This window comes from Bombina bombina, chromosome 8 (genome assembly GCF_027579735.1).
Source record: "Bombina bombina isolate aBomBom1 chromosome 8, aBomBom1.pri, whole genome shotgun sequence".
NCBI classification, from domain to species: domain Eukaryota; kingdom Metazoa; phylum Chordata; class Amphibia; order Anura; family Bombinatoridae; genus Bombina; species Bombina bombina.
The window spans coordinates 35475989-35503738 of record NC_069506.1 but is presented as its reverse complement, the minus strand read 5'-3'; the positions used below and the strand labels follow the sequence as shown (position 1 = coordinate 35503738).

Here is a 27750-nt window from a genome sequence, read left to right as displayed (position 1 = left end):
GGTCTCCAAAACTAGTTTTGAGGGAGGTAATCACTCACAGCAGACCTGTGAGACTGTGCTTTGACTGTGATAAAAACGTTTATATTTTCAATTGTTATCCGTTTTTTTGGTATTAGGGGGTTAATCATCCATTTGCTAGTGGGTGCAATCCTTTGCTAACTTAATGCATTTACTGTGAAAATTTAGTTGCTATAACTAATCCGGTTCATTGTTATTTCAACTGTGACAGTTTTGTGTGCTTTTTAAAGGCACAGTAACGTTTTTTATATTGCTTGTAAATTTATTTGAAAAGTATTTTCCAAGCTTGCTAGTCTAATTGCTAGTTTGTTTAAACATGTCTGACACAGAGGAATCTCTTTGTGCAATATGTTCAAAGGCCAATGTGGAGCCCAATAGAAATTTGTGTACTAATTGCATTGATGCTACTTTAAATAAAAGCCAATCTGTACATGTCAAGAAAATTTCACCAGACAACGAGGGGAAAGTTATGCCGACTAACTCTCCTCACGTGTCAGTACCTGCATCTCCCGCTCAGGAGGTGCGTGATATTGTGGCGCCAAGTACATCAGGGCGGCCCTTACAAATCACTTTGCAAGACATGGCTAATGTTATGACTGAAGTTTTATCTAAATTGCCAGAACTTAGAGGTAAACGCGACCACTCTGGGGTGAGAACAGAGTACGCTGATAATGTTAGAGCCATGTCTGATACTGCATCACAATTGGCAGAACATGAAGACCGAGAGCTTCATTCTGTGGGTGACGGATCTGATCCAAATAGACTGGACTCAGACATTTCAAATTTTAAATTTAAGCTTGAGAACCTCCGTGTATTATTAGGGGAGGTATTAGCGGCTCTGAATGATTGTAACACGGTTGCAATCCCAGAGAAATTATGTAGGCTGGATAGATACTATGCGGTACCGGCGTGTACTGACGTTTTTCCTATACCTAAGAGGCTTACAGAGATTATTACCAAGGAGTGGGATAGGCCCGGTGTACCCTTTTCTCCCCCTCCTATATTTAGAAAAATGTTTCCAATAGACGCCACCACACGGGACTTATGGCAGACGGTCCCTAAGGTGGAGGGAGCAGTTTCTACTCTGGCTAAGCGTACCACTATCCCGGTGGAGGATAGCTGTGCTTTTTCAGATCCAATGGATAAAAAGTTAGAGGGTTACCTTAAGAAAATGTTTACTCAACAAGGTTTTATATTACAACCCCTCGCATGCATTGCGCCTGTCACGGCTGCGGCGGCATTCTGGTTTGAGTCTCTAGAAGAGACCATTAGCTCAGTTCCATTGGATGAAATTATAGACAAGCTTAGGGTCCTTAAGCTAGCTAATTCATTTATTTCTGATGCCGTAGTACACTTAACTAAGCTTACGGCTAAGAACTCCGGATTCGCCATTCAGGCGCGCAGAGCGCTGTGGCTTAAATCCTGGTCAGCCGATGTGACTTCTAAATCTAAATTGCTTAACATACCTTTCAAAGGGCAGACCTTATTCGGGCCCGGTTTGAAAGAAATTATCGCTGACATTACTGGAGGTAAGGGCCATGCCCTACCTCAAGACAGAGCCAAACCAAGGGCTAGACAGTCTAATTTTCGTGCCTTTCGTAACTTCAAGGCAGGAGCAGCATCAACTTCCTCCGCTCCAAAACAGGAAGGAACTGTTGCTCGCTACAGACAGGGCTGGAAACCTAACCAGACCTGGAACAAGGGCAAGCAGGCCAGAAAACCTGCTGCTGCCCCTAAGACAGCATGAAGTGAGGGCCCCCAATCCGGAAACGGATCTAGTGGGGGGCAGACTTTCTCTCTTCGCCCAGGCTTGGGCAAGAGATGTCCAGGATCCCTGGGCGTTAGAGATCATATCTCAGGGATATCTTCTGGACTTCAAAGCTTCTCCTCCAAAAGGGAGATTTCATCTTTCAAGGTTGTCAACAAACCAGATAAAGAAAGAGGCGTTTCTACGCTGTGTACAAGATCTTTTACTAATGGGAGTGATCCACCCGGTTCCGCGGTCGGAACACGGACAAGGGTTTTACTCAAACCTGTTTGTGGTTCCCAAGAAAGAAGGAACCTTCAGACCAATCTTGGATTTAAAGATCCTAAACAAATTCCTAAGAGTTCCATCGTTCAAAATGGAAACTATTCGGACAATCCTACCCATGATCCAAAAGGGTCAGTACATGACCACTGTGGATTTAAAGGATGCCTACCTTCACATACCGATTCACAAAGATCATTACCGGTACCTAAGGTTTGCCTTCCTAGACAGGCATTACCAGTTTGTAGCTCTTCCCTTCGGGTTAGCTACTGCTCCAAGAATCTTTACAAAGGTTATGGGTTCTCTTCTGGTGGTACTAAGACCGCGAGGAATATCGGTAGCTCCATACCTAGACGACATTCTGATACAAGCGTCAAGTTTCCAAACTGCCAAGTCTCATACAGAGTTAGTACTGGCATTTCTTAGGTCACATGGGTGGAAGGTGAACGAAGAAAAGAGTTCTCTATTGCCACTCACAAGAGTTCCCTTCTTAGGGACTCTCATAGATTCTGTAGAAATGAAAATTTACCTGACAGAGGACAGGTTAACAAAACTCCTAAATGCTTGCCGTGTCCTTCATTCCATTCCACACCCGTCAGTGGCTCAATGCATGGAGGTAATCGGCTTAATGGTAGCGGCAATGGACATAGTACCCTTTGCACGCCTGCATCTCAGACCACTGCAATTGTGGATGCTAAGTCAGTGGAATGGGGATTACTCAGATTTGTCCCCTATGCTGAATCTGGATCAAGAGGCCAGAAATTCTCTTCTATGGTGGCTCTCTCGGCCACATCTGTCCAAGGTGATGACCTTCAGCAGGCCAGATTGGACGATTGTAACAACAGACGCCAGCCTGCTAGTTTGGGGCGCTGTCTGGAATTCCCTGAAGACTCAGGGATCATGGACTCAGGAGGAGAGTCTCCTTCCCATAAACGTTCTGGAATTAAGAGCAGTTTTCAATGCCCTTCTAGCTTGGCCTCAGCTAGCAACTCTGAGGTTCATCAGGTTTCAGTCGGACAACATCACGACTGTGGCTTACATCAACCATCAAGGAGGGACAAGGAGTTCCCTAGCGATGATGGAAGTCTCAAAGATAATTCACTGGGCAGAGTCTCACTCTTGCCACCTATCAGCGATCCACATCCCAGGCGTGGAGAACTGGGAGGCGGATTTTCTAAGTCGCCAGACTTTTCATCCGGGGGAGTGGGAACTTCATCCGGAGGTCTTTGCCCAAATGCTTCGGCGTTGGGGCAAACCAGATCTGGATCTCATGGCGTCTCGCCAGAACGCCAAGCTTCCTTGTTACGGGTCCAGGTCCAGGGACCCGGGAGCGGTTCTGATAGATGCTCTGACAGCACCTTGGGCCTTCAAGATGGCTTATGTGTTTCCACCCTTCCCGATGCTTCCTCGATTGATTGCCAGGATCAAACAGGAGAGAGCATCGGTGATTCTAATGGCGCCTGCGTGGCCACGCAGGACCTGGTATGCAGATCTAGTGGACATGTCATCCTGTCCACCTTGGTCTCTGCCTCTGAGACAGGACCTTCTAATTCAGGGTCCTTTCAAACATCAAAATCTAATTTCTCTGAGGCTGACTGCATGGAGATTGAACGCTTGATTTTATTAAAGCGTGGATTTTCGGAGTCAGTAATTGATACCTTAATACAGGCTAGGAAACCTGTTACCAGGAAAATTTACCATAAAATATGGCGTAAATACTTATATTGGTGCGAATCCAAGAGTTACTCATGGAGTAAGGTTAGGATTCCTAGGATATTGTCTTTTCTACAAGAAGGTTTAGAAAAGGGTTTATCTGCTAGTTCTTTAAAGGGACAGATCTCAGCTCTGTCCATCCTTTTACACAAACGTCTGTCAGAAGTTCCAGACGTTCAGGCTTTTTGTCAGGCTTTGGCCAGGATTAAGCCTGTGTTTAAGACTGTTGCTCCGCCGTGGAGCTTAAACTTAGTTCTTAACGTTTTACAGGGTGTTCCGTTTGAACCCCTTCATTCCATTGATATCAAGCTGTTATCTTGGAAAGTTCTGTTTTTAATGGCTATTTCCTCGGCTCGAAGAGTCTCTGAGTTATCGGCCTTACATTGTGATTCTCCTTACCTGATTTTTCATTCAGACAAGGTAGTTCTGCGTACTAAACCTGGGTTCTTACCTAAGGTAGTCACTAACAGGAATATCAATCAAGAGATTGTTGTTCCATCATTGTGCCCTAACCCTTCTTCAAAGAAGGAACGACTTCTGCACAATCTGGACGTAGTCCATGCCCTGAAATTTTATTTACAGGCAACTAAAGATTTTCGCCAAACTTCTTCCCTGTTTGTCGTTTATTCTGGACAGAGGAGAGGTCAAAAAGCTTCTGCTACCTCTCTCTCTCTTTCTGGCTTCGTAGCATAATACGTTTAGCCTATGAGACTGCTGGACAGCAGCCTCCTGAAAGAATTACAGCTCATTCTACTAGAGCTGTGGCTTCCACTTGGGCCTTTAAGAATGAGGCCTCTGTTGAACAGATTTGCAAGGCTGCAACTTGGTCTTCACTTCACACTTTTTCCAAATTTTCCAAATTTGACACTTTTGCTTCTTCGGAGGCTGTTTTTGGGAGAAAGGTTCTTCAGGCAGTGGTTCCTTCCGTGTAAAGATCCTGCCTGTCCCTCCCGTCATCCGTGTACTTTTAGCTTTGGTATTGGTATCCCATAAGTAATGGATGACCCGTGGACTGACTACACTTAACAGGAGAAAACAAAATTTATGCTTACCTGATAGATAAATTCCTTTCTCCTGTAGTGTAGTCAGTCCACGGCCCGCCCTGTTTTTTATGGCAGGTCTAAATTTTAAATTAAACTTCAGTCACCACTGCACCCTATAGTTTCTCCTTTCTCGTTTGGTTTCGGTCGAATGACTGGGTATGACGTAGAGGGGAGGAGCTATATAGCAGCTCTGCTTGGGTGATCCTCTTGCACTTCCTGTTGGGGAGGAGTTATAATCCCATAAGTAATGGATGACCCGTGGACTGACTACACTACAGGAGAAAGGAATTTATCAGGTAAGCATAAATTTTGTTTTTATCTCCCCCTAATTTAAAATGTATTCTGCCCGGAATCAACTTCACCCAGCAGTGATTCAAACCTTCTACCAGCTGATGAGTAGCAACAACTACGAAACAGTCTGTCCTGGGATGGTTATGAATCACTGCACTAACCCTAGCTAAGTTTATAAGCTGTGTGAACAGCGATACTTTGGCCTAAAGGGAATCTGCTGAAAAGCAGACTGAAGTAAAAAGGTGTGTTGTGTACTTAATTTGCATATCTTACTGCATTGGAAACAATGTAATTCAGAGGTTTTCTGTGGGAAAACAAGCCTTCGGGCCTGTCTAGATTTGTTAATGAACTACACAATTAGTTATTTTTCTATATTTTGTGCGTAGTGGAGGATTTTAAACTCGCCTTTTATCTCCCCCTAATTTAAAATGTTGTGTGTGTGTGTGTGTATATATATATATATATATATATATATATATATATATATATATATAATCAATAGAAATGAAACTTGCACTCGCTGGATATTATTATTATCAGGTATTTGTAGAGCGCCAACAGATTCCGCAGCGCTGTAAACATAGTCAATGTACAGGATAGCTTTTGTAGGGGTCAAGTGGGTAGAGGGCCCTGCCGAGAGTTTCACTGTTGTAGTCGGCTCTTATTAAGCGATCTGTAAACAGCTGGGCCCATAGGCTTACACTCTAAGGGGTTCAAGGGGAAAGCAGTGGAGTTAGGAAAGGTTAGTGTTGGTTGTATGCATCCCTGAATAGTAGAGTTTTTAGGGAGTGCTTGAAGCTGTTAAAACTAGTGGAGAGTCTTATGGAGCAAGGCAGGGAATTCCACAAGATGGGGGCCAGTCTGGAGAAGTCCTGTAAACGGGAATGTGAGGAAGTAACAAGAGAGGAGGAGAGGAGGAGATCCTGAGCTGATCGAAGGGGACGGGAGGGAGAGTATCTAGAGACAAGTTCTGAGATGTAGGGGGGAGCAGTGCAGTTGAGAGCTTTATATGTCAGGGTTAGGATTTTATGTTTAATCCTAGAGGCAAGAGGAAGCCAGTGAAGGTATTCGCAGAGAGGTGCAGCAGATGAAGAGCGACGAGCAAGGAAGATGAGCCTGGCAGAGGCATTCATAATGGACTGTAGAGGAGCTATGCGGCAGCTAGGTAGACCAGAGAGGACAGAGTTGCAGTAGTCGAGGCGGGAGAGGATGAGAGAGTGGATTAAAATCTTGGCTGTATCTTGTGTAAGGAAATGTCTAATTTTAGCAATGTTTTTAAGGTGGAAGCGGCAGGCTTTTACAATTTTACTGTGATAAGTGTAACGTTTCGGGAACTTAACGTCCCCTTCCTCAGACGTTAAGTTCCCGAAACGTTACACTTATCACAGTAAAATTGTATTTTGAAATATCCAGCGAGTGCAAGTTTCTTTTCTATTCATTATGTATACTACTAGCACCCTGGTAGATGACGGAAGGTGAGAGTGCACATCTTCGCTACATTATATATATATATATATATATATATATATATATATATATATATATATATATATATATATATATATACAGGTGGCCCTCGTTTTAGAACGGTTCAATTTACACCGTTTCAGAATGACAACCTTTTTTTCAGTCATATGACTGCTATTGAAAAGCATTGAGAAGCAGTGCATTTATTATTAAAATAGCCAGTAGGTGGCACTGTCCGCTTGTGTTGCAGCAAAGCCAAGCAAGCTGAAATTAATCAGTTTAACCAGACCTGAGCTATCGAGCAGATTTCAAAGGAACAAATATAAATCAGTCCAGATTGGAATGCATAGAAAGAACTGTTTGCAGAAAAATGCAAGTGAAGTCTGTGTTGTGTGATTATTTTATTAGGTTTATAATGCTGTTTAGCAAATGTTTTTGTGCATTTAACTTAATTTAATTATATATTCTGTGTTGTGCAATTATTTTATTAGGTTTATAATGCTGTTTAGCATTTAAAGTCTTAATTTCAAAGCTTTAAAAATAATGTATTAGGTGTTACTTATGACAATTTTGAGAGGGGCCTGGAACCTAACTCCCTCACTTCCCATTGACTTACATTATAAACTAGGTTTCAATTTACAACGGTTTCGATTTACAACCATTCCTTCTGGAACCTAACCCCCTGCGTAAACTGAGGGCTACCTGTGTGTGTATATATATATAACAGTCTCTGGTGAACTCTGCACTCACTTTATATTCCAGCCGCCCAGGGTGCATCAAAAAAAACATTCAGAATTTTTAGCAACAAGAGAGCACTCACCGGGACTACCACTTATACAGCATAATAAGCTTTTTATTACAGGTGGCGTTTCGGGGTTTGAGGACGGGGTTGGAATCCCCGAAACGTCACCTGTAATAAAAAGCTTATTATGCTGTATAAGTGGTAGTCCCGGTGAGTGCTCTCTTGTTGCTAAAAATTATATATATATATATATATGTGTGTATGTATGTATGTGTGTATATATTTAAATTTGATTGCTGCTTTTGCAAAAGCAGAATAATTATTTTGTTCTAATGACACAGTGAGTCCACAGATCATCTAATTACTATTGGGACATTCACCTCCTGGCCAGCAGTAGGTGGCAAAGAGCACCACAGCAAAGCTGTTAAATATCACCTCCCTTCCCTCCAACTCCAGTCATTCTTCTCTTTGCCTACGTTAGAGTAAGGAAGTGGTAAAGTTAGGTGTCTGGAAAGATTCTTCAATCAAAATTGTTTTATTTTATTTGCAGTACAAGTATGTGCTGTTTTTACTCCAGGGTGTAGCTGTAGTCCATTTCAGTCTCTTCAGTAGAGCATTGGTGGCTTTTAAGGAAAGGGAACTTGTGGGACATAATTCTCACTGCGCCTCCCTCATATTTAATTAAAAGTTAAAACGTATTATTTTCCACAGGTCCATGTGAGGAAAATGACCTCTCAAACCTAGTGAGCTGCCTTGGTGCCAGGCAGATTTTATTGAGGTAAGTGCTAACTTTATTTCTTTCTAATGACATGAGTCCACGGATCATCTAATTACTATTTTGAATATCACTCCTGCCCAGCAGGAGGCGGCAAAGAGCACCACAGCAAAGCTGTTAAATATCACCTTCCTTCCCTCCAACCCCAGTCATTCTGTTTGCCTACGTTAGAGCAAGAAAGTGCTAAAGTTAGGTGTTAAAAAATAAAATCTTGCTTGAAGAATCTTTTCTAAGTAGTGCAAGATTGTGCTGCTTTGTCCTACGGTGTAGCCGTAGTCCATATCAGTCTCTTCAGTAGAGCAGTGGTGGCTTTCAAGCAATGGGAACTTGTGGGGCATAATTCTCACTGCGCCTCCCATGTAGTTAATGATGCCCTAATACTGAAAGCCTGAGTAAGATTACTCAGTCTTTATCTCTTTTTCCACAGGTCCATGTGAGGGAGAAGACCTCTCAAACCTAGTGAGCTGCCTGGCAGATTTATGAGGTAAGTGCTGACTTTATTTTTTTCTGGGCAACAGGAAAACTTGGGCACTTTATTCACTATATACTAGGACACAGGAATTTTTCCTATATGTTTGGGGGAACATACAAAGGAGGCAGTATCGTTATGGCAGGCACTGGGGCTGAGGAGGTTAAAAAGGCTCATTTTTGATGTGGTGTTCACTTCTCCCGACGGCTTGACTTTAAGATATGCCGACCTGGAGGTTAATTTTTTAGATGCCCACGATAGGCGGGGTTAACTGAGGCGGCAATTTGCTGTTGCGCGCCGTTTTCCCCTTCACTTCCTGTGGCCGGAGGGGTGACATAGGTCGGGTCAGATGGCAGTCTTAGACAGGAAAGCTCATCATAAATGCTAAATGCTGCGTTATTAGGACCGGCTAGTTTTTCATTGTGCTGCAAGTCGAGTTCCGGATCTTCTACTGGAGAATATTATCTGGTGTCAGGGGCAGGTAGGCACCTCAGCAAAGCTAAGCTGAGGTGTAGAGGTTGTCAGTAGTGCTTGTGTAACACAATTTTTTTTCCTTACGGCAAAAAATAAAAAAGTTAAGTTTAAAATTTAAAGAGACAGTAACTTTTTTTGTGTTTTTAATTTTTATCTAAAATGTAAGTTTATTTATTGGTTATTTGTTCCATTATGAGTCAGAATGGACCAAGAGGCCCTGTAAAATGTTACTTGTTCTTAATGTTTTGATGCTTATAGACTTTTTTCTGAGCCAACATTGTCTAAGGCGGATGCTGTTCAGGAGTCTAATGACAATGTTCAATATATGCCGCAGCTTTCTCCTCAAGTGTCCCAAATTTTATTGCCCACACATGCAGTGCCCGGCGCTTCCTCTCAAGCTCCGCCTGGAGTTACCTTGCAAGACATCTCTTCCCTAATGTCATCAGCGGTATCTTATGCGTAATCTGCTTTTCCCATGCTGCAGCGCAAGAGGAAATGTAATCAATTTGTGAATAAGGTTGCTGACACAGTAGTGGCTATTCTGAGTGATTCTTCCCAAAAACCTGAAGATGAAGAAACTTCGGTAGCATCTGAGGGTAAAATCTTAGATTCAGACAGTGTAATACCTTTAGCTGATACTGAAGTTGTTTCTTTAGGTTTAAGCTCGAACACCTCTGTTTGTTACTTAAGGAGGCTTTAGCTACCTTGGGCAACTCCCACACTACCGTCGTAGTCAATCCTAAGATGTCCAGTAAACTAAACAAGTATTTTGACGTGCCCTCCATGGTGGAGGTACTGGGACACAGGAATTTCTCCTATATGTTTGGGGGAACATGCAAAGGACACAGTATCGTTAGGGCAGACACTGGGGCTGAGGAGGTTAAAAAGGCTAATTTTTGATGTGGTGTTCACTTCTCACGACGGCTTGACTTTAAGATATATCCTAAGAAGTCCAGTAAACTAAAAAAGTATTTTGACGTGCCCTCCATGGTGGAGGTATTTCCTGTACCAGATAGGGCTACAGAGATTATTGCTAAGGAATGGGAGAGACCGGTTATCCATTTTTCTCCATCCCCTATATTTATAAAGATGTTTCCTATAGCAGACTCTATATAAAGGAGTCTTGGCAGACGGTACCCAAGGTGGAAGGGGCAATTTCCACACTAGCCAAGAGAACTACTATTCCCATATAGGATAGTTGTTCCTTTAAGGATCCTATGGATAAGAAGTTAGAGGGGTTACTCAAGAAAATGTATGTACACCAGGGTTTACAATGGCAACCCGCGGTTTGTATTGCTACTGTCACTAGTGCTGCAGCATACTGGTTTGATGCATTGTCTGATTCTATTCGGACAAACACTCCCCTCGAAGAAATCCAGGATAGGATAAAGGCCCTTAAGTTGGCCAACTACTTTATCACAGATGCTTCCCTTCATGTTATTAAGCTGGGAGCTAAGATTTCTGGTTTTGCCGTACTGGCCCACAGACCTTTATGGTTAAAATCTTGGTCTGCGGATGTGTCATCTAAGTCTAAACTTTTGGCGATTCCTTACAAGGGAAAGACCTTGTTTGGGCCGGGTTTGACGGAAATAATTTCTGAGATTACGGGAGGAAAGGGCCATTTCCTCCCTCAGGATAAGAGAAATAAACAAAAGGGACGTCAGAGTAATTTTAGTTCCTTTCGAAATTTCAAGGGAAATCCTTTCACTCCCTCTTCCAAGCAGGAGCAGTCCAAGCCTTCCTGGAGGCACAATCAGTCTTGGAACAAGGGAAAAGTATCCAAAAAGCCTGCTATTGAATCAAAAACAGCATGAAGGGCCTGCCCCGATCCAGGACCGGATCTTGTGGGGGGCAGACTTTCCTTCTTTACTCAGGCTTGGGTTCGAGATGTTCAGGACCCCTGGGCGGTGGACATCGTGTCCCAGGGATACAAACTAGAGTTCAAGACCTTTCCTCCCAGGGGCAGGGTTCTGCTTTCAAGATTATCTGTAGACCAGACAAAAAGAGGCGTTCTTACACTGTGTTCTGGACCTCTCCGACCTGGGAATGATAGTTCCTGTTTCGATGCAGGAATGGGGTCTGGGGTTCTATTCATATCTGTGGTTCCCAAAAAGGAGGGAACCTTCAGACCAATTTTAGATCTCAAGAGTCTAAACAAATTCCTCAGAGTGCTGTCCTTCAAGGTGGAAACTATACGTTCCATTCTTCCTTTGGTCCAAGAGGGTCAATTTATGATAACGGTGGATTTAAAGGATGCGTACCTTCATGTTCCCATCCACAGGGATCATCACAAGTTTCTGAGATTTGCCTTTCTCCACAAACGGCTCTTCCCTTTGGACTTGCTACAGCTCCCAGAATTTTTTCTAAAGGTTCTTGGATCTCTGTTGGCAGTGCTCCGGTTACAGGGGGTTGCAGTGGTGCCTTATCTGGACGACATTCTGGTTCAGGCCCAGTCCTTTCAACTAGCAATCTCTCACACGGAGATGCTTTTATCCTTCCTGTGTTTTCACGGTTGGAAGGTGAATCTGGAAAAAGAGTTCCTTAATTCCATCTACAAGAGATTCTCTTCCTTGGTGGTTGTCTCAGGATCATCTCTCCCAGGGAACCTTTTTTCGCAGACCTACCTGGGTGATGGTGACAACGGACGCCAGCCTGATAGGTTGGGGAGCAGTCTGGGGCCTCCTAAGGGCTCAGGGGACATGGACTCGGGAAGAATCTGTTCTCCCCATAAACATTCTAGAGCTAAGAGCAATCTTCAATGGTCTTCTGGCCTGGCCTCAGTTAGCTTCTGCCAGGTTTATCAGATTTCAGTCGGACAACATAACCTCAGTGGCTTACATCAACCATCAGGGTGGAACTCTGCGTTCTTTGGCCATGAAAGAGGTGTCCAAGATTATTCAGTGGGCAGAGTCCCTCAGGCGGTTCTGATAGATGCTCTGGCAGTTCCTTGGAACTTCAGTCTTGCATACCTATTTCCTCCGTTCGCTCTCCTTCCTTGAGTCATTGCTCGGATCAAGCAAGAGAGAACATCAGTGATTCTCGGGCGTGGCCTCGCAGGATTTTGTATGCAGACCTAGTGGAGATGTCATCTCTCCCCCCTTGGAAGCTTCCTCTAAGGAAGGACCTTCTACTTCAAGGGCCCTTCCTTCATCCAAATCTAGTATCTCTGAAGCTGACTGCTTGGAGTTTGAACACTTAATTTTATCTAAGTGCATTTTTCCATATTCGGTCATTGAGACAATGATTCAGGCTCGCAAGCCTATTACCAGGAAAATTTACCATAAGATATGGCAAAAATATATATTGGTGTGAATCCAAAGGCTACTCTTGGAGTAGAGTTCGGATTCCTAGGATTTTAGCTTCTCTCCAAGAAGGTTTGGAGAAGAGTTTATCGGCAAGTTCCTTGAAGGGTCAGATTTCTGCCTTGTCTATTTTGTTACATAAACGTCTGGTAGAGGATCCAGATGTTCAATCGTTCTGTCAGGCCTTGGTCAGAATCAGGCCTGTGTTCAAACCTGTTACCCCTCCCTGGAGTCTTAATCTTGTGCTTAAGGTTCTTCAGCAGGCTCCGTTTGAGCCTATGCATTCCTTAGATATTAAATAGTTATCTTGGAAGGTTTTGTTTCTTGTTGCTATTTCTTCTGCTCGTAGAGTCTCTGAGCTCTCTGCTTTACAGTATGAGTCTCCATACCTTATTTTTCATTTGGATAAGGTTGTTTTACGTACTAAATTAGGTTTTCTTCCTAAAGTAGTTTCAGATCGGAACATTTATCAGGAGATTGTTGTTCCTTCTTTATGTCCTAATCTTCCGTCTCATAAGGAACGTGGTTCGTGCTCTAAAAATTCTATTTACAGGCGACTAAGGAATTTCGTCAGTCTTCTGCTCTGTTTGTAGTTTTCTCTGGGAAACGTAAGAGGCAGAAAGCTACGGCCACTTCTCTTTCTTTGTGACTGAAGAGTATAATTCTCTTCGCCTATGAAACTGCTGGACAGCAGCCTCCTGAGAAGGTTACGGCTCATTCTACGAGGGCCGTTTTCTCTTCCTGGGCATTCAAAAATGAAGCTTCTGTGGAACAGATTTGCAAGGCTGCAACTTGGTCCTCTCTACACACTTTTCAAAATTCTATAAGTTTGATTCTTTTGCCTCGGCTGAGGCTTCCTTTTGGAGAAAGGTTCTTCAAGCAGTGGTGCCTTCTGTTTCGGTTACCTGTCTTGTCCCTCCCTTATCTGTGTCGTCTAGCTTGGGCATTGATTCCCAATAGTAATTAGATGATCTGTGGACTCACCGTGTCATTAGAAAGAAAACAAAATTTGTGCTTACCTGATACATTTATTTATTTCTTGACACGGTGAGTCTACAGCGGGCCCGCCCTGTTTTTGATGACAGGGTATTTTTTCGTTCTTTTAAAACATCCTCCTTGTCATAAAAAAAGAAATTTATCAGGTAAGCATAAATTTCGTTTTTTTTTCTTTGCCTTTTTAAAGTGCCTTTAGCCACAAGTAAAAATTGATTTAAGTATTTATAACTCTTATAATACATTTCAAATATATCCTGCACCAGTTTTGAATTTGATCCATTGAACTTTTTTGTCACTAGGAAATTGCCCGTTTGCTTGCTCTGGAGGAAGCAACTCTAAGCACAGACCTGCAGCAGGGATACGCCTTAAAGAGCCTTACCGGTAAGACATAGAAATGTCGCTGAGAATATTTGTATAAACAGTCTGTGAAAAGAAAGCAAAGACAGGCGCAGCCCAATTCAAGTGTAGTATTCTTTAATTCAGTGTAAGTGCACACATACAAATGGCTACTTACAAGAGGCACAAATAAAATCTGCATATAAAGGTATCTTTACATCCAAACTGTGTTATAATATAACATACAGCTATGAAACAAACTCTACGCGTTTCGTCTGAGGACGCCCAGACTTTCTCAAGAGATGAAAAATTAGAAGTGTTGCAAGCATGGTGCCTACCGGCTTTATAAAAGGGACCATTAATTGCATGATTAGTTACCAGCCAGTCAGAGTGTGGTGATACTGATTGGCAGGTGAGCTTGTTAAAGCTTTGCATTATTGTATGTTTGAAAAACATATAGGATTTGTTCAGTGTTACCACCTTGAATGCTATAGTAAACATTAAAATATGAACATAGATAAGAAAATAGACAATAAACTTTATGTTAAAAAACCTTGTTTGTTAAAAACTAGAAAGAATCTTAAAAACAATTTGTAGTTGTATACACTAAAATTAAAAATCTGATGTGTTTTTTTTTTTTTGTGTTTTTTAAAAAAAAATAAAAAAAAAAAAATGTTTTTTTAAAAATAAAGCTACATGAAAGCTTGCAGGTCTAATTCTAGGTTTAGACCTGATGGTTGCATGGTGTTAAGTTGGTAAATCCACCATGATTCTCTGCGTCTGAGTGTTAGAAGCCTGTTTGGAAATATATTGGGGGGTATCCAGTCTATGACTTGGATTTTAAGGGATGCAGGATTTGAATTATGATGTAATTTGAAATGTTCTGGCACACTGTGTGTCATGAGGCCATTTTTTATATTATTGACATGTTCTCCCAGCCTTGTACGTATATTTCTTTTGGTTCTTCCTATGTAAATCAAATTGCAGCTGCATTTTAGCAAGTAAACTACATAGGTGGTACTGCAGTTGCTCTTATATTTCTGTTTGAATGTAATGTCACCCCCTGAGTTGGTAAAGGTAATCTCTCTATTTACATATTGGCACATGCCACATCTTGATACCCCACATTTGTAGGTGCCGGGTTTTTGTTGTAACCAGTGTGTTTTATCCTTAATTATACCAGGTTTATTGAAGTTACGCAATCTTGTGGGTGCTAAAATGTTTTTAAAATCCATATTTTTTCTGAAAGTTACCAATGGGTGATCTGGTAAAACATCGCCCAATATAGGATCTGCCTTTAAAACACCCCAGTGTTTCTTTAGGATGTTTTGTATTTCTCTGGAGCCCTGACTGTATGTTGTGATGAATCTGACATTGTTTAATGTATTTGATTGGCTCCTTCGTTTTAACTTATCAGTGGGGAGTAAAAGAGTTTTCCTGTCCATTAGAGAAACTTTAGTTTTGGCCTGTTCTAATAGCTCAATGGAATAGCCTTTTTCAGTGAATCTGGAGTCTAGTAGAGCGCACTCTTGATTGTAATCGCTTGTTTTGGTGCAGTTTCTCTTCACCCTTTGGTATTGCCCCAGAGGAATGTTAGTCTTCCATCTGGGTAAATGGCCACTGCTAGCGTTGAGAAACCCATTCTTGTCAGTTGGTTTTCTAAAATTCTTCACTGCTACCTTATTATGTTCATCAATATATAAAATCAAATCCAGAAACTCTATTTGTGTAGTAACTATTTTTGACGTAAATTTAAGGTTATAATTATTGGTGTTGATGTGTTCTATGAACTCCTTACATAGTGTTTCACTTCCTCTCCAGATGATAATTACATCATCTATATACCGGAAATAACGTATTAGGTGACTGTAATAAGGGTTATTTGTCCAAATGTGATTGTTCTCAAAATGATGCATGTAGAGGTTGGCATACGATGGGGCAAATGTGGTCCCCATCGCAGTGCCCTGTATCTGTCTGTAAAACTGTTTATCAAATGTGAAATAATTATGTGAAAGTATAAATTCAATGCCTGTTAAGATAAACTGAAGGTGTTGGTGGGGTGAGAAGTCTTCAATGAGTATTTCTTTAATGGCCTTAATTCCTTGGTCGTGCGGTATACAAGTGTATAGCGACGATACGTCGCAAGATACCCACAGGAAGTCATTAGACCAATCTAACCCTTCAAATGTGTTGATAGTGTGGATTGTGTCCCTGAGGTACGCCTTGGTGGATTGTACTACAGGCTGTAAGTAATGATCTATGTATACAGATAAGTTGTTAGTTAGTGATCCAATCCCAGAAATTATGGGTCTACCTGGTGGAGATATTAGGGTTTTATGCACCTTGGGAAGGTGATAAAACGTGGGTATGGTGGGGTGGTTTTCTGTTAAGAAATTAAATTCATCATTATTAAGTATGTTGTTATTTTTTGCTTCTTTCAAAATAATATTGAGTTCCTTTTTAAATTTAAGGGTGGGATCAAAGTTTAATTTTTTATATGTACTTTGATCATTTAGTATATTGGAAGCCTCTTTAAGATAGTCTTCTCTGTTCTGTATAACCACCCCACCACCCTTGTCCGCTGCCCTGATAATAATATTATGATTATTTTCTAGATTTTTGAGTGTTTTTCTTTCACTTATTGTTAAATTATCATTATATTTATGTATCCAATTGTCTCCTTTCTTTTCCCAAAGTTTGGTGAGATCATCACATATTAGTTTATTGAAAGTATTTACAAATTGGCCTTGGGAGGTGTATGGGTAAAAACTAGATTTACGTTTAAATTCACTGTGTTTGATACTTTCCTCAAGGTCATGTATGCTGAGATCAAGCAAATCTGATTGATTTTGGGTCAATGTATTAGTTAGAGTCACCCCCGTGTCTAATTCGTTGAGTGTCGCCAAAGCAGATTGGTCAGAATGGTCCAAAGTGATGGGTAATGTTGGTGTGATTCTGGGTGTGTTTTTTAAAAAATACCTTTTTAGGGTCAGGTTTCTAATATATTTTTGTATATCTATGTAAGTCTGAAATTTATTTGGGGCTTTTTTGGGGGCAAAATTGAGGCCTTTCGCCAAAAGATTAATTTCTTTATTGCCCAATGGTACAGTGGAAAGATTGAATATATTAGCTTTATTTTTATCTATCTCATTCTTTTTGTGTTTGAGAAGTTGGATCTTTCTCCCCCCTCTACATCCCCGCTTGCTCTTCTTCTTTTGCCTGGCAAAAGCCTTGGGTTTTCTATTGTGTTTTCGTGTGTCTGGTTTCGAAATCTTCCTGTTGGGGAAGTGGCGAGATCTAAAAAATGCAATTGGTGGCTTCTATTACCTTGATTGGATGTATTATGTGTTGAATGTGTGAACTTAGGTTTCGCCCCCTGTATTTGCCAGTTGGGCTTTAGAACTGTATTTGAGTTGCCATTTCCTAAGTGCTCCAAAGTATTGAATCTATTTGTGGTTGGAATGTTGAATCTAGATTCTTTAAGATATGGTGGAGTAAAGCAGCTGGAATTATTTCTGCTTCGCCAGGATTCCTTCCTGGCAGTGTGGAAGCCTGTATTTGTAGTATGATGTGTAATGTGGTTTCCTGTGTTGGAATTTCTCCTAAAATTGCCATTTTTATTATCACGATAATGATTGTTGTTAAATTGATGATTATCATTTCTGTGTTCTGTGTTACCACCTGTATGGGGGACTGAAAGGGGCCTATTGACAGTGTTAATGTTTTGATTTCTTTTACTATTTGATGGGTGTGAGCTTGTATTAAAACTCTGTTGTCCATTGTGTTGTATAGTTTGTTGATGGCCTTTATTGTGATTTTCAGTTGAGTGTCTATTGTAGTTTTCATTCTGTTGGGTCTGGTATGTATTGCGATTTATGTGTGGATTTCTAGTGTAATGATTGAGAGGTCTTTGTTCACATATGTCATTTCTAGTATCATTCTCAGATATGGTATGAGTGATTTCTTTTGTTTTATAAGTGTGGACCCTATCATTTTGATAGTCTTCCATGTCTCTGCAAAGTTTTTTATATTTTGCACTCATTAGGTCAGACCCATATTTATTATTTCTTTCTTGAATACTATCATTGAGTTTCTTCCAATGATCAATATTCTGAAAGTTCTGAATTTTAGGGAACAATTTATCTAGATCTAATTTAATTTTGTCCAGTTTATATTCTCTATATTTGATGAGGATTTTAATTAAGGTGAGTGAGCAGTCATGGAACGCTTTGTCCCACTCCGTGCTAAATTCTACCTCCTCTAGTTCGAAGGCTGGTTTCTTATACAACCTAAGTCCCCTGGGGACTATGTCATGTAAGACATAGTTATCAAGCAACACTAGGTCCTGCCATTCTCTGGTATCATTATTTAGTAGTTTCTCTAGGTCTTTAAATAAGGCATTTGGGTCAAAGTTTTCAGAATTAGTTGAAACAATGTTAGTCTGATTAAGTAAATTCAGTGCCCTCTTTCTCAGATGTCTATCCGGGCAGTCACCGAATTCAAAATTATTCATGGCTGCCTGGAGGTGTCTAACTGCAATGTAGTTGATTATTGAGTATCTAAGAGATGACAATGATATGATATATGAGGAAAACTGAACACCCGTGTGAAATATGTGAAAAACAGATAAGTTTCTATATGTACCTGTTAGCAATTTGAACTTCAATATGAGCTACCTGGGCTTTTCCCCCTATTTGTATTTAGTATGGCACCAATAAGTTGGAATCTGCAAATTATATACTTGTATGAAAACAGCTGAATGAGGGAATACTGAATTAAAAAGGCTTATTCCTACCTAAGTGTTGGTTTCAGTTGGCACTATACAGTGATAATAACAACAAGACTTATGTGCAACCCTCTGTTAAGATGAAAATAGATTAAAATTGTTCAAAGTTAGTTGAAGTAAATAAAAATGTAAATAACAAATACAACATGAAATGACGAATAATCGCCACTACAAAGGAATATGCACCTTATTAGATCCTGTTCTTAGGTACTAGTACGTGACTAAAAGCAGGGTACTCACTGAGCGATGCAGCAGTTGTGTACTAAAGGAGCGATTCAGCGTTTCTTCAGTTTCTCTATTTGTATAAACAGTCTGTTATTGGCTGTTTGGCTGAAAGACATCAGACTTTTTTCTTTTGGTTTACCGGTTTTGTTTGGTCTTTCTTGTACTTTTTTTCATATCATATATAAATGTGTGTTATTGGTTAGCTCACATAGCGAACGGTAACCAGAATGATTGTAACATTCCTGTTTTATAGGCCTTCTCTCCTCATTTGTGGAAGTAGAATCAATCAAACGTCATTTCAAAAGCCGGTTAGTTGGCACGGTGCTGAACGGTTACCTCTGCCTACGGAAGCTGGTCGTGCAGAGAACAAAGCTGATAGATGAGACCCAGGATATGTTACTGGAGATGCTGGAGGATATGACCACAGGTAATTTTGTTGATTATTAATTAATGTCCAAGTATAGCACTTGCTTTCTTTTGCAGCTCAAATGCAAACTGTTTAATCCTTTGGCTATCAGTGTATTACAGCTCTTTAGCAGACACAGGGTTTAAGGGACATTGAACCCAAATTTTTTCTTTCGTGATTCAGATAGAGCATACAATTTTAAGCAACTTTCTAATTTACTCCGATTATCACATTTTCTTCATTCTCTTGATATCATTATTTGAAAAGCAAGAATGTAAGTTTAAATGCCGGCCCATTTTTGGTGAACAACCTGGGTTGTTCTTGCTGATTGGTGGATTAATTTAACCGACCAATAAAGAAGTGCTGTCCAGGGTATTGAACAAAAAAATAGCTTAGATGCCTTCTTTTTCAAATAAAGATAGCAAGAGAATGAAGAAAAATTGATAATAGGAGTAAATTAGAAAGTTGCTTAAAATTGCATGCTCTGTCTGAATCCCGAAAGAAAAAAATTGTGTTCAGTGTCCCTTTAAGGTCTCTGCCAAAGCTGCTCCGCTTAGTTCATGCCAGACATTCTTTTATTGAAGAAATGGTTAATTATTTATTCTGTATACAGGCACTGAATCCGAGACAAAGGCGTTCATGGCAGTATGTATAGAGACTGCCAAACGGTACAGTGTGGATGATTACAGGACGCCGGTGTTCATTTTCGAAAGGCTCTGCAGCATCATTTATCCAGTGAGTAAGCGAAGAAACTACAGAGCAGTGCCAGATTTGCCAACTCTTGTTACCTTTAAACTTGTTTAAATAAACCTGCTTTAAAATGAATACATTGTTATATATGAAAAATGAAGTTAATTATATTCACGTTTTTGCTTTATATTATATTTTGGGTATATTAGTCAGTGGTGTTCCCTATTGTATTCTAACATTTGAAAAGTTGAAAAATAGCAGGAGTTTAGATATTGTGATTTCAACACCATTAAATAATTCATTGGTTCCCTCTCTATTGGTCAAAGGGTTAATTAGAGACTACCTGCCTTTCATGTTCATAACAAATTTTTCACTTTTGTCGTTCTCAGACATTTTTATCTGGTTGCATTTGAACCACTAACTCTTTAGTGTCACCAGTCAGACACAGATTGTGTCACATAATATGCTATAATCAGGTGTTATCAACACTATATTTGTAAAATGTTTCTGAACATTTATATTATTGGTTTGTGTAATTGCACTAGAAGTGCTACCATCATTGAATTCTAGTTTAATGTTCATTTTTAATTTTTCTTCATTGTATTTTGTTTTGGTCTTTTTTCCCCTTAGGAAGAGAATGAAGTGACAGAGTTCTTTGTGACCCTTGAAAAGGACCCACAGCAAGAAGACTTCCTGCAAGGCCGTATGCCTGGAAACCCCTACAGCAGCAACGAGCCAGGAATTGGGCCACTTATGAGGGATATAAAGAATAAGATCTGCCAAGACTGTGACCTTGTGGCACTGCTAGAAGATGACAGTGGGATGGAGGTGAGTACTCGGTTACTCAATGTTACTGTGTAGATCAAGGTTGGAAACAGTTGGCATGCAGAATTAATACTATAAAGTTACCAGATGTACGATTTTAAATAAGGTTTGATTATTAATAAAGACTTACAAATGTAATGATCATAATCGCATCATCCCAGACCTCAAAACCCTGGCTCTGCTGCCCCTTTTCAATCCCATATCTTACGATCTTCTGGGCTACCTGTCTGTCTGCTGGTTTGGTTCTTCCTTCACATGCACATGCAGTGAAGAGGAATACAGTGTTGGGACTGGCAGCCATACTGCGTGACAGCCAGGCAGACATTGTCTAGCACTACAAATGCCACACATGGAGCTAGAATTTTGCTAACCCCCTGTGTAGATGAACAAAATAAGTCTGTAGGTAAAATATTACTCTCTTAATGAACTAATATCGCTCTCTTTAAGAATTAAGCACATTTTTTCTCATTTAATTGCAGCTCTTAGTGAACAACAAGATAATTAGTCTGGACCTTCCAGTTGCTGAGGTTTACAAAAAGGTGTGGTGCCCAACCAATGAAGTAAGTACTGCCAATTACAGGTAATTTTTTAAACAGTTACTGTCTGTTCTGAGAATGTCTATCATATTGCTAGGTGTTCTCTTCATTTCTAGATTCTTGCTGAGAGATCAGTTATGTATTTGTTGTAGGTCCGACTTCTCAAGACAGTAAGAGAAGCAGATAATTTCTTTCCTATGACATGGAGAGTCCACAACGTCATTCCAATTACTAGTGGGATATTCAGAGAGTTAAAGGTAGCCCACCCTCCTTTATTTGACCCAAACACACAGTCATACTTTCTAACCCTTGTTGTGGGCCCCATTATACCTTCTGTATGCTCAATTAAATTACGTTTTTGGACACAATACTACTAATGTCTATAAACCACACAAAAAATACATACAAGATCATCGCTAGCTACCGCTCATATTCAGTTTAGTAAGTCCCAATGGGAATCCCGACCCATCTATATCATAGCAAAACACTCTAGAACAAACACCATCTGAATAGAGAATAGCTGCATCAGCTGAATTAATAATTTCTTCTGTTAAGTGTGATCAGTCCACGGGTCATCATTACTTCTGGGATATTACTCCTCCCCAACAGGAAGTGCAAGAGGATTCACCCAGCAGAGCTGCATATAGCTCCTCCCCTCTACGTCACTCCCAGTCATTCTCTTGCACCCAACGACTAGATAGGATGTGTGAGAGGACTATGGTGATTATACTTAGTTTTATATCTTCAATCAAAAGTTTGTTATTTTAAAATAGCACCGGAGTGTGTTATTATCTCTCTGGCAGAGTTTGAAGAAGAATCTACCAGAGTTTTTGTTATGATTTTAGCCGGAGTAGTTAAGATCATATTGCTGTTTCTCGGCCATCTGAGGAGAGGTAAACTTCAGATCAGGGGACAGCGGGCAGATGAATCTGCATAGAGGTATGTAGCAGTTTTTATTTTCTGACAATGGAATTGATGAGAAAATCCTGCCATACCGATATAATGTCATGTATGTATACTTTACACTTCAGTATTCTGGGGAATGGTACTTCACTAGAATTACACTGTAAGAAATACATAAAGCTGTTTAATAACTAGAGATTATGTTTAACGTTTTTGCTGGAATGTAAAATCGTTTTCATTTACTGAGGTACTGAGTGAATAAATGTTTGGGCACTATTTTTCCACTTGGCAGTTGCTTAATCTGTTTTTCTGACAGTTTCTGTTCTCCCTCACTGCTGTGTGTGAGGGGGAGGGGCCGTTTTTTTGGCGCTTTTACTGCATCAAATATTTCAGTCAGCAACTCATTGTATTCCCTGCATGATCCGGTTCATCTCTACAGAGCTCAGGGGTCTTCAAAACTTATTTTGAGGGAGGTAATTTCTCTCAGCAGAGCTGTGAGAATTATAGTTTGACTGAGATAAAAAAACGTTTATTCTGTAATTTGTTTCCTGCTTTCAGAATTTGTTATCTTTGCTAATGGGATTAAACCTTTGCTAAAGTTGTGTTGTTTACAAGGATTGAGGCTATAACTGTTTCAATTTATTAATTTTCAACTGTCATAGATCTTCTGTGCTTCTTAAAGGCACAGTACGTTTTAATATTATTCTAATTGAATTGTATTTCCAAGTTGCAAGTTTATTTGCTAGTGTGTTAAACATGTCTGATTCAGAGGATGATACCTGTGTCATTTGTTGCAATGCCAAAGTGGAGCCCAATAGAAATTTATGTACTAACTGTATTGATGCTACTTTAAATAAAAGTCAATCTGTACAAATTGAACAAATTTCACCAAACAACGAGGGGAGAGTTATGCCGACTAACTCGCCTCACGTGTCAGTACCTACATCTCCCGCTCAGAGGGAGGTGCGTGATATTGTAGCGCCGAGTACATCTGGGCGGCCATTACAAATCACATTACAGGATATGGCTACTGTTATGACTGAGGTTTTGGCTAAATTACCAGAACTAAGAGGTAAGCGTGATCACTCTGGGGTGAGAACAGAGTGCGCTGATAATATTAGGGCCATGTCAGACACTGCGTCACAGGTGGCAGAACATGAGGACGGAGAACTTCATTCTGTGGGTGACGGTTCTGATCCAAACAAACTGGATTCAGATATTTCAAATTTTAAATTTAAACTGGAAAACCTCCGTGTATTACTAGGGGAGGTGTTAGCGGCTCTGAATGATTGTAACACAGTTGCAATACCAGAGAAAATGTGTAGGTTGGATAAATATTTTGCGGTACCGACGAGTACTGAGGTTTTTCATATACCTAAGAGACTTACTGAAATTGTTACTAAGGAGTGGGATAGACCCGGTGTGCCGTTCTCACCCCCTCCGATATTTAGAAAAATGTTTCCAATAGACGCCACCACAAGGGACTTATGGCAAACGGTCCCTAAGGTGGAGGGAGCAGTTTCTACCTTAGCTAAGCGTACCACTATCCCGGTGGAGGATAGCTGTGCTTTTTCAGATCCAATGGATAAAAAGTTAGAGGGTTACCTTAAGAAAATGTTTGTTCAACAAGGTTTTATATTGCAACCCCTTGCATGCATTGCGCCGATCACGGCTGCAGCGGCATTCTGGATTGAGTCTCTGGAAGAGAACATTGGTTCAGCTACTCTGGACGACATTACGGACAGGCTTAGAGTCCTTAAACTAGCTAATTCATTCATTTCGGAGGCCGTAGTACATCTTACTAAACTTACGGCGAAGAATTCAGGATTCGCCATTCAGGCACGCAGGGCGCTGTGGCTAAAATCCTGGTCAGCTGATGTTACTTCTAAGTCTAAATTGCTTAATATACCTTTCAAAGGGCAGACCTTATTCGGGCCCGGGTTGAAAGAGATTATCGCTGACATTACAGGAGGTAAAGGCCATGCCCTGCCTCAGGACAAAGCCAAAGCCAAGACTAGACAGTCTAATTTTAGGGCCCCCGATCCGGGATCGGATCTAGTGGGGGGCAGACTTTCTCTCTTCGCCCAGGCTTGGGCAAGAGATGTTCAGGATCCCTGGGCGCTAGAGATAATATCTCAGGGATACCTTCTGGACTTCAAATACTCTCCTCCAAGAGAGAGATTTCATCTGTCAAGATTGTCAACAATCCAGACAAAGAAAGAGGCGTTTCTACGCTGCGTACAAGAGCTCTTGTTAATGGGAGTAATCCATCCAGTTCCACGATCGGAACAGGGACAGGGGTTTTACTCAAATCTGTTTGTGGTTCCCAAAAAAGAGGGAACTTTCAGACCAATCCTGGACTTAAAGATCCTAAACAAATTCCTAAGAGTTCCATCGTTCAAGATGGAGACTATTCGGACAATTTTACCTATGATCCAAGAGGGTCAGTACATGACCACTGTAGATTTAAAAGATACTTACCTTCACATACCGATTCACAAAGATCATTATCGGTACCTAAGGTTTGCCTTCCTAGACAGGCATTACCAGTTTGTGGCTCTTCCATTCGGATTGGCTACAGCTCCAAGAATCTTCACAAAGGTTCTGGGTGCTCTTCTGGCGGTACTAAGACCGCGGGGAATCTCGGTAGCTCCATACCTAGACGACATTCTGATACAAGCTTCAAGCTTTCAAACTGCCAAGTCTCATACAGAGTTAGTGCTGGCATTTCTAAGTTCACATGGATGGAAGGTGAACGAAAAGAAAAGTTCACTCGTTCCACTCACAAGAGTTCCCTTCCTGGGGACTCTTATAGATTCTGTAGAAATGAAGATTTACCTGACAGAGGACAGGCTAACAAGACTTCAAAGTGCTTGCCGCACCCTTCATTCCATTCAACACCCGTCAGTGGCTCAATGCATGGAGGGAATCGGCTTAATGGTAGCGGCAATAGACATAGTACCCTTTGCACGCTTACACCTCAGACCACTGCAACTGTGCATGCTAAGTCAGTGGAATGGGGATTACTCAGACTTATCCCCTTCTCTGAATCTGGATCAAGAGACCAGAAATTCTCTTCTATGGTGGCTTTCTCGGCCACATCTGTCCAGGGGGATGCCATTCAGCAGACCAGACTGGACAATTGTAACAACAGACGCCAGCCTTCTAGGTTGGGGTGCCGTCTGGAATTCTCTGAAGGCTCAGGGACAATGGAGTCAGGAGGAGAGTCTCCTGCCAATAAACATTCTGGAATTGAGAGCAGTTCTCAATGCCCTCCTGGCTTGGCCCCAGTTGACAACTCGGGGGTTCATCAGGTTTCAGTCGGACAACATCACGACTGTAGCTTACATCAACCATCAGGGAGGGACAAGAAGCTCCCTAGCTATGATGGTAGTATCAAGATAATTCTCTGGGCAGAGTCTCACTCTTGCCACCTGTCAGCAATCCACATCCCGGGAGTGGAGAACTGGGAGGCGGATTTCTTAAGTCGTCAGACTTTTCATCCGGGGGAGTGGGAACTTCATCCGGAGGTCTTTGCCCAAATACTTTGACGTTGGGGCAAACCAGAGATAGATCTCATGGCGTCTCGACAGAACGCCAAGCTTCCTCGTTACGGGTCCAGATCCAGGGATCCAGGAGCAGTCCTGATAGATGCTCTGACAGCACCTTGGGACTTCAGGATGGCTTACGTGTTTCCACCCTTCCCGTTGCTTCCGCGATTGATTGCCAGAATCAAACAAGAGAGAGCATCAGTGATTCTAATAGCACCTGCGTGGCCACGCAGGACTTGGTATGCAGACCTGGTGGACATGTCATCCTGTCCACCTTGGTCTTTACCTCTGAAACAGGACCTTCTGATACAGGGTCCCTTCAAACATCAAAATCTAACTTCTCTGAAGCTGACTGCTTGGAAATTGAACGCTTGATTTTATCAAGACGTGGGTTTTCTGAGTCAGTTATTGATACCTTAATACAGGCTAGGAAACCTGTTACCAGAAAGATTTACCATAAGATATGGCGTAAATACCTATATTGGTGTGAATCCAAAGGTTACTCTTGGAGTGAGGTTAGGATTCCTAGGATATTGTCTTTTCTACAAGAAGGTTTAGAAAAGGGTTTATCTGCTAGTTCATTAAAGGGACAGATCTCAGCTCTGTCCATTCTGTTACACAAACGTCTGTCAGAAGTTCCTGACGTCCAGGCTTTTTGTCAGGCTTTGACCAGGATTAAGCCTGTGTTTAAAACTGTTGCTCCACCATGGAGTTTAAACCTTGTTCTTAATGTTTTTCAGGGCGTTCCGTTTGAACCCCTTCATTCCATTGATATAAAGTTGTTATCTTGGAAAGTTCTATTTTTAATGGCTATTTCCTCGGCTCGAAGAGTCTCTGAATTATCAGCCTTACATTGTGATTCTCCTTATTTGATTTTTCATTCGGATAAGGTAGTTCTGCGTACTAAACCTGGGTTCTTACCTAAGGTAGTTACTAACAGGAATATCAATCAAGAGATTGTTGTTCCTTCTTTATGCCCAAATCCTTCTTCAAAGAAGGAACGTCTACTGCACAACCTGGATGTAGTCCGTGCTCTAAAATTTTACTTACAGGCAACTAAGGAATTTCGACAAACGTCTTCTCTGTTTGTCATTTACTCTGGGCAGAGGAGAGGTCAAAAAGCTTCCGCTACCTCTCTTTCTTTTTGGCTTCGTAGCATAATTCGTTTAGCTTATGAGACTGCTGGACAGCAGCCTCCTGAAAGAATTACAGCTCATTCTACTAGAGCTGTGGCTTCCACTTGGGCCTTCAAGAATGAGGCCTCTGTTGAACAGATTTGCAAGGCTGCAACTTGGTCTTCGCTTCATACTTTTTCCAAATTTTACAAATTTGACACTTTTGCTTCATCGGAGGCTATTTTTGGGAGAAAGGTTCTTCAGGCAGTGGTTCCTTCTGTATAAAGAGCCTGCCTATCCCTCCCGTCATCCGTGTACTTTTGCTTTGGTATTGGTATCGGTATCCCAGAAGTAATGATGACCCGTGGACTGATCACACTTAACAGAAGAAAACATAATTTATGCTTACCTGATAAATTCCTTTCTTCTGTAGTGTGATCAGTCCACGGCCCGCCCTGTTTTTAAGGCAGGTAAATATTTTTTAATTTATACTCCAGTCACCACTTCACCCTTGGCTTTTCCTTTCTCGTTGGTCCTTGGTCGAATGACTGGGAGTGACGTAGAGGGGAGGAGCTATATGCAGCTCTGCTGGGTGAATCCTCTTGCACTTCCTGTTGGGGAGGAGTAATATCCCAGAAGTAATGATGACCCGTGGACTGATCACACTACAGAAGAAAGGAATTTATCAGGTAAGCATAAATTATGTTTTATGATGGCATATCACACTCCTCACTACTGTCAAGCAGACCCTCTCCCCTAACCCTGCTCACAGATAATTTTGAATTCCCTTCAGGAATGACCAACCACCTTAGGACACATAGTCAGGAAATAACACAGGGCATTATTAGCATACCACTTAGGTAATGAGCAAAGATGGTACACGAAAGAGGAGTTGAAAGAAAAGGGACTTGACTTTATAAAAGACTGGTTCAAACGACATCAATGCCACTCTTATATAAACAGACACCCAGATAGGAGAAACATCATGAGACCCCTGACACCATTTGAATCCTTGTGCAGTAGCCCCCAACCAATTAAACATTCTCTATCACTAATAT

At 41.2% G+C, this 27750-nt stretch overlaps 1 protein-coding gene across 15 annotated transcripts in view; it reads left to right on the top strand.

Annotated features, from left to right (window-relative positions):
- Nucleotides 1-27750, top strand: part of UBR4 (ubiquitin protein ligase E3 component n-recognin 4) — a 256917-nt gene that overhangs the window by 181590 nt on the left and 47577 nt on the right. For all 15 annotated transcript variants that reach the window (XM_053690290.1, XM_053690289.1, XM_053690283.1 and 12 more), the window contains 5 exons: nucleotides 13619-13700; nucleotides 18920-19093; nucleotides 19686-19807; nucleotides 20393-20590; nucleotides 21067-21147. In XM_053690290.1, the coding sequence (XP_053546265.1) occupies nucleotides 13619-13700; nucleotides 18920-19093; nucleotides 19686-19807; nucleotides 20393-20590; nucleotides 21067-21147 (657 nt within the window). The remainder of the gene's footprint in view (nucleotides 1-13618; nucleotides 13701-18919; nucleotides 19094-19685; nucleotides 19808-20392; nucleotides 20591-21066; nucleotides 21148-27750) is intronic.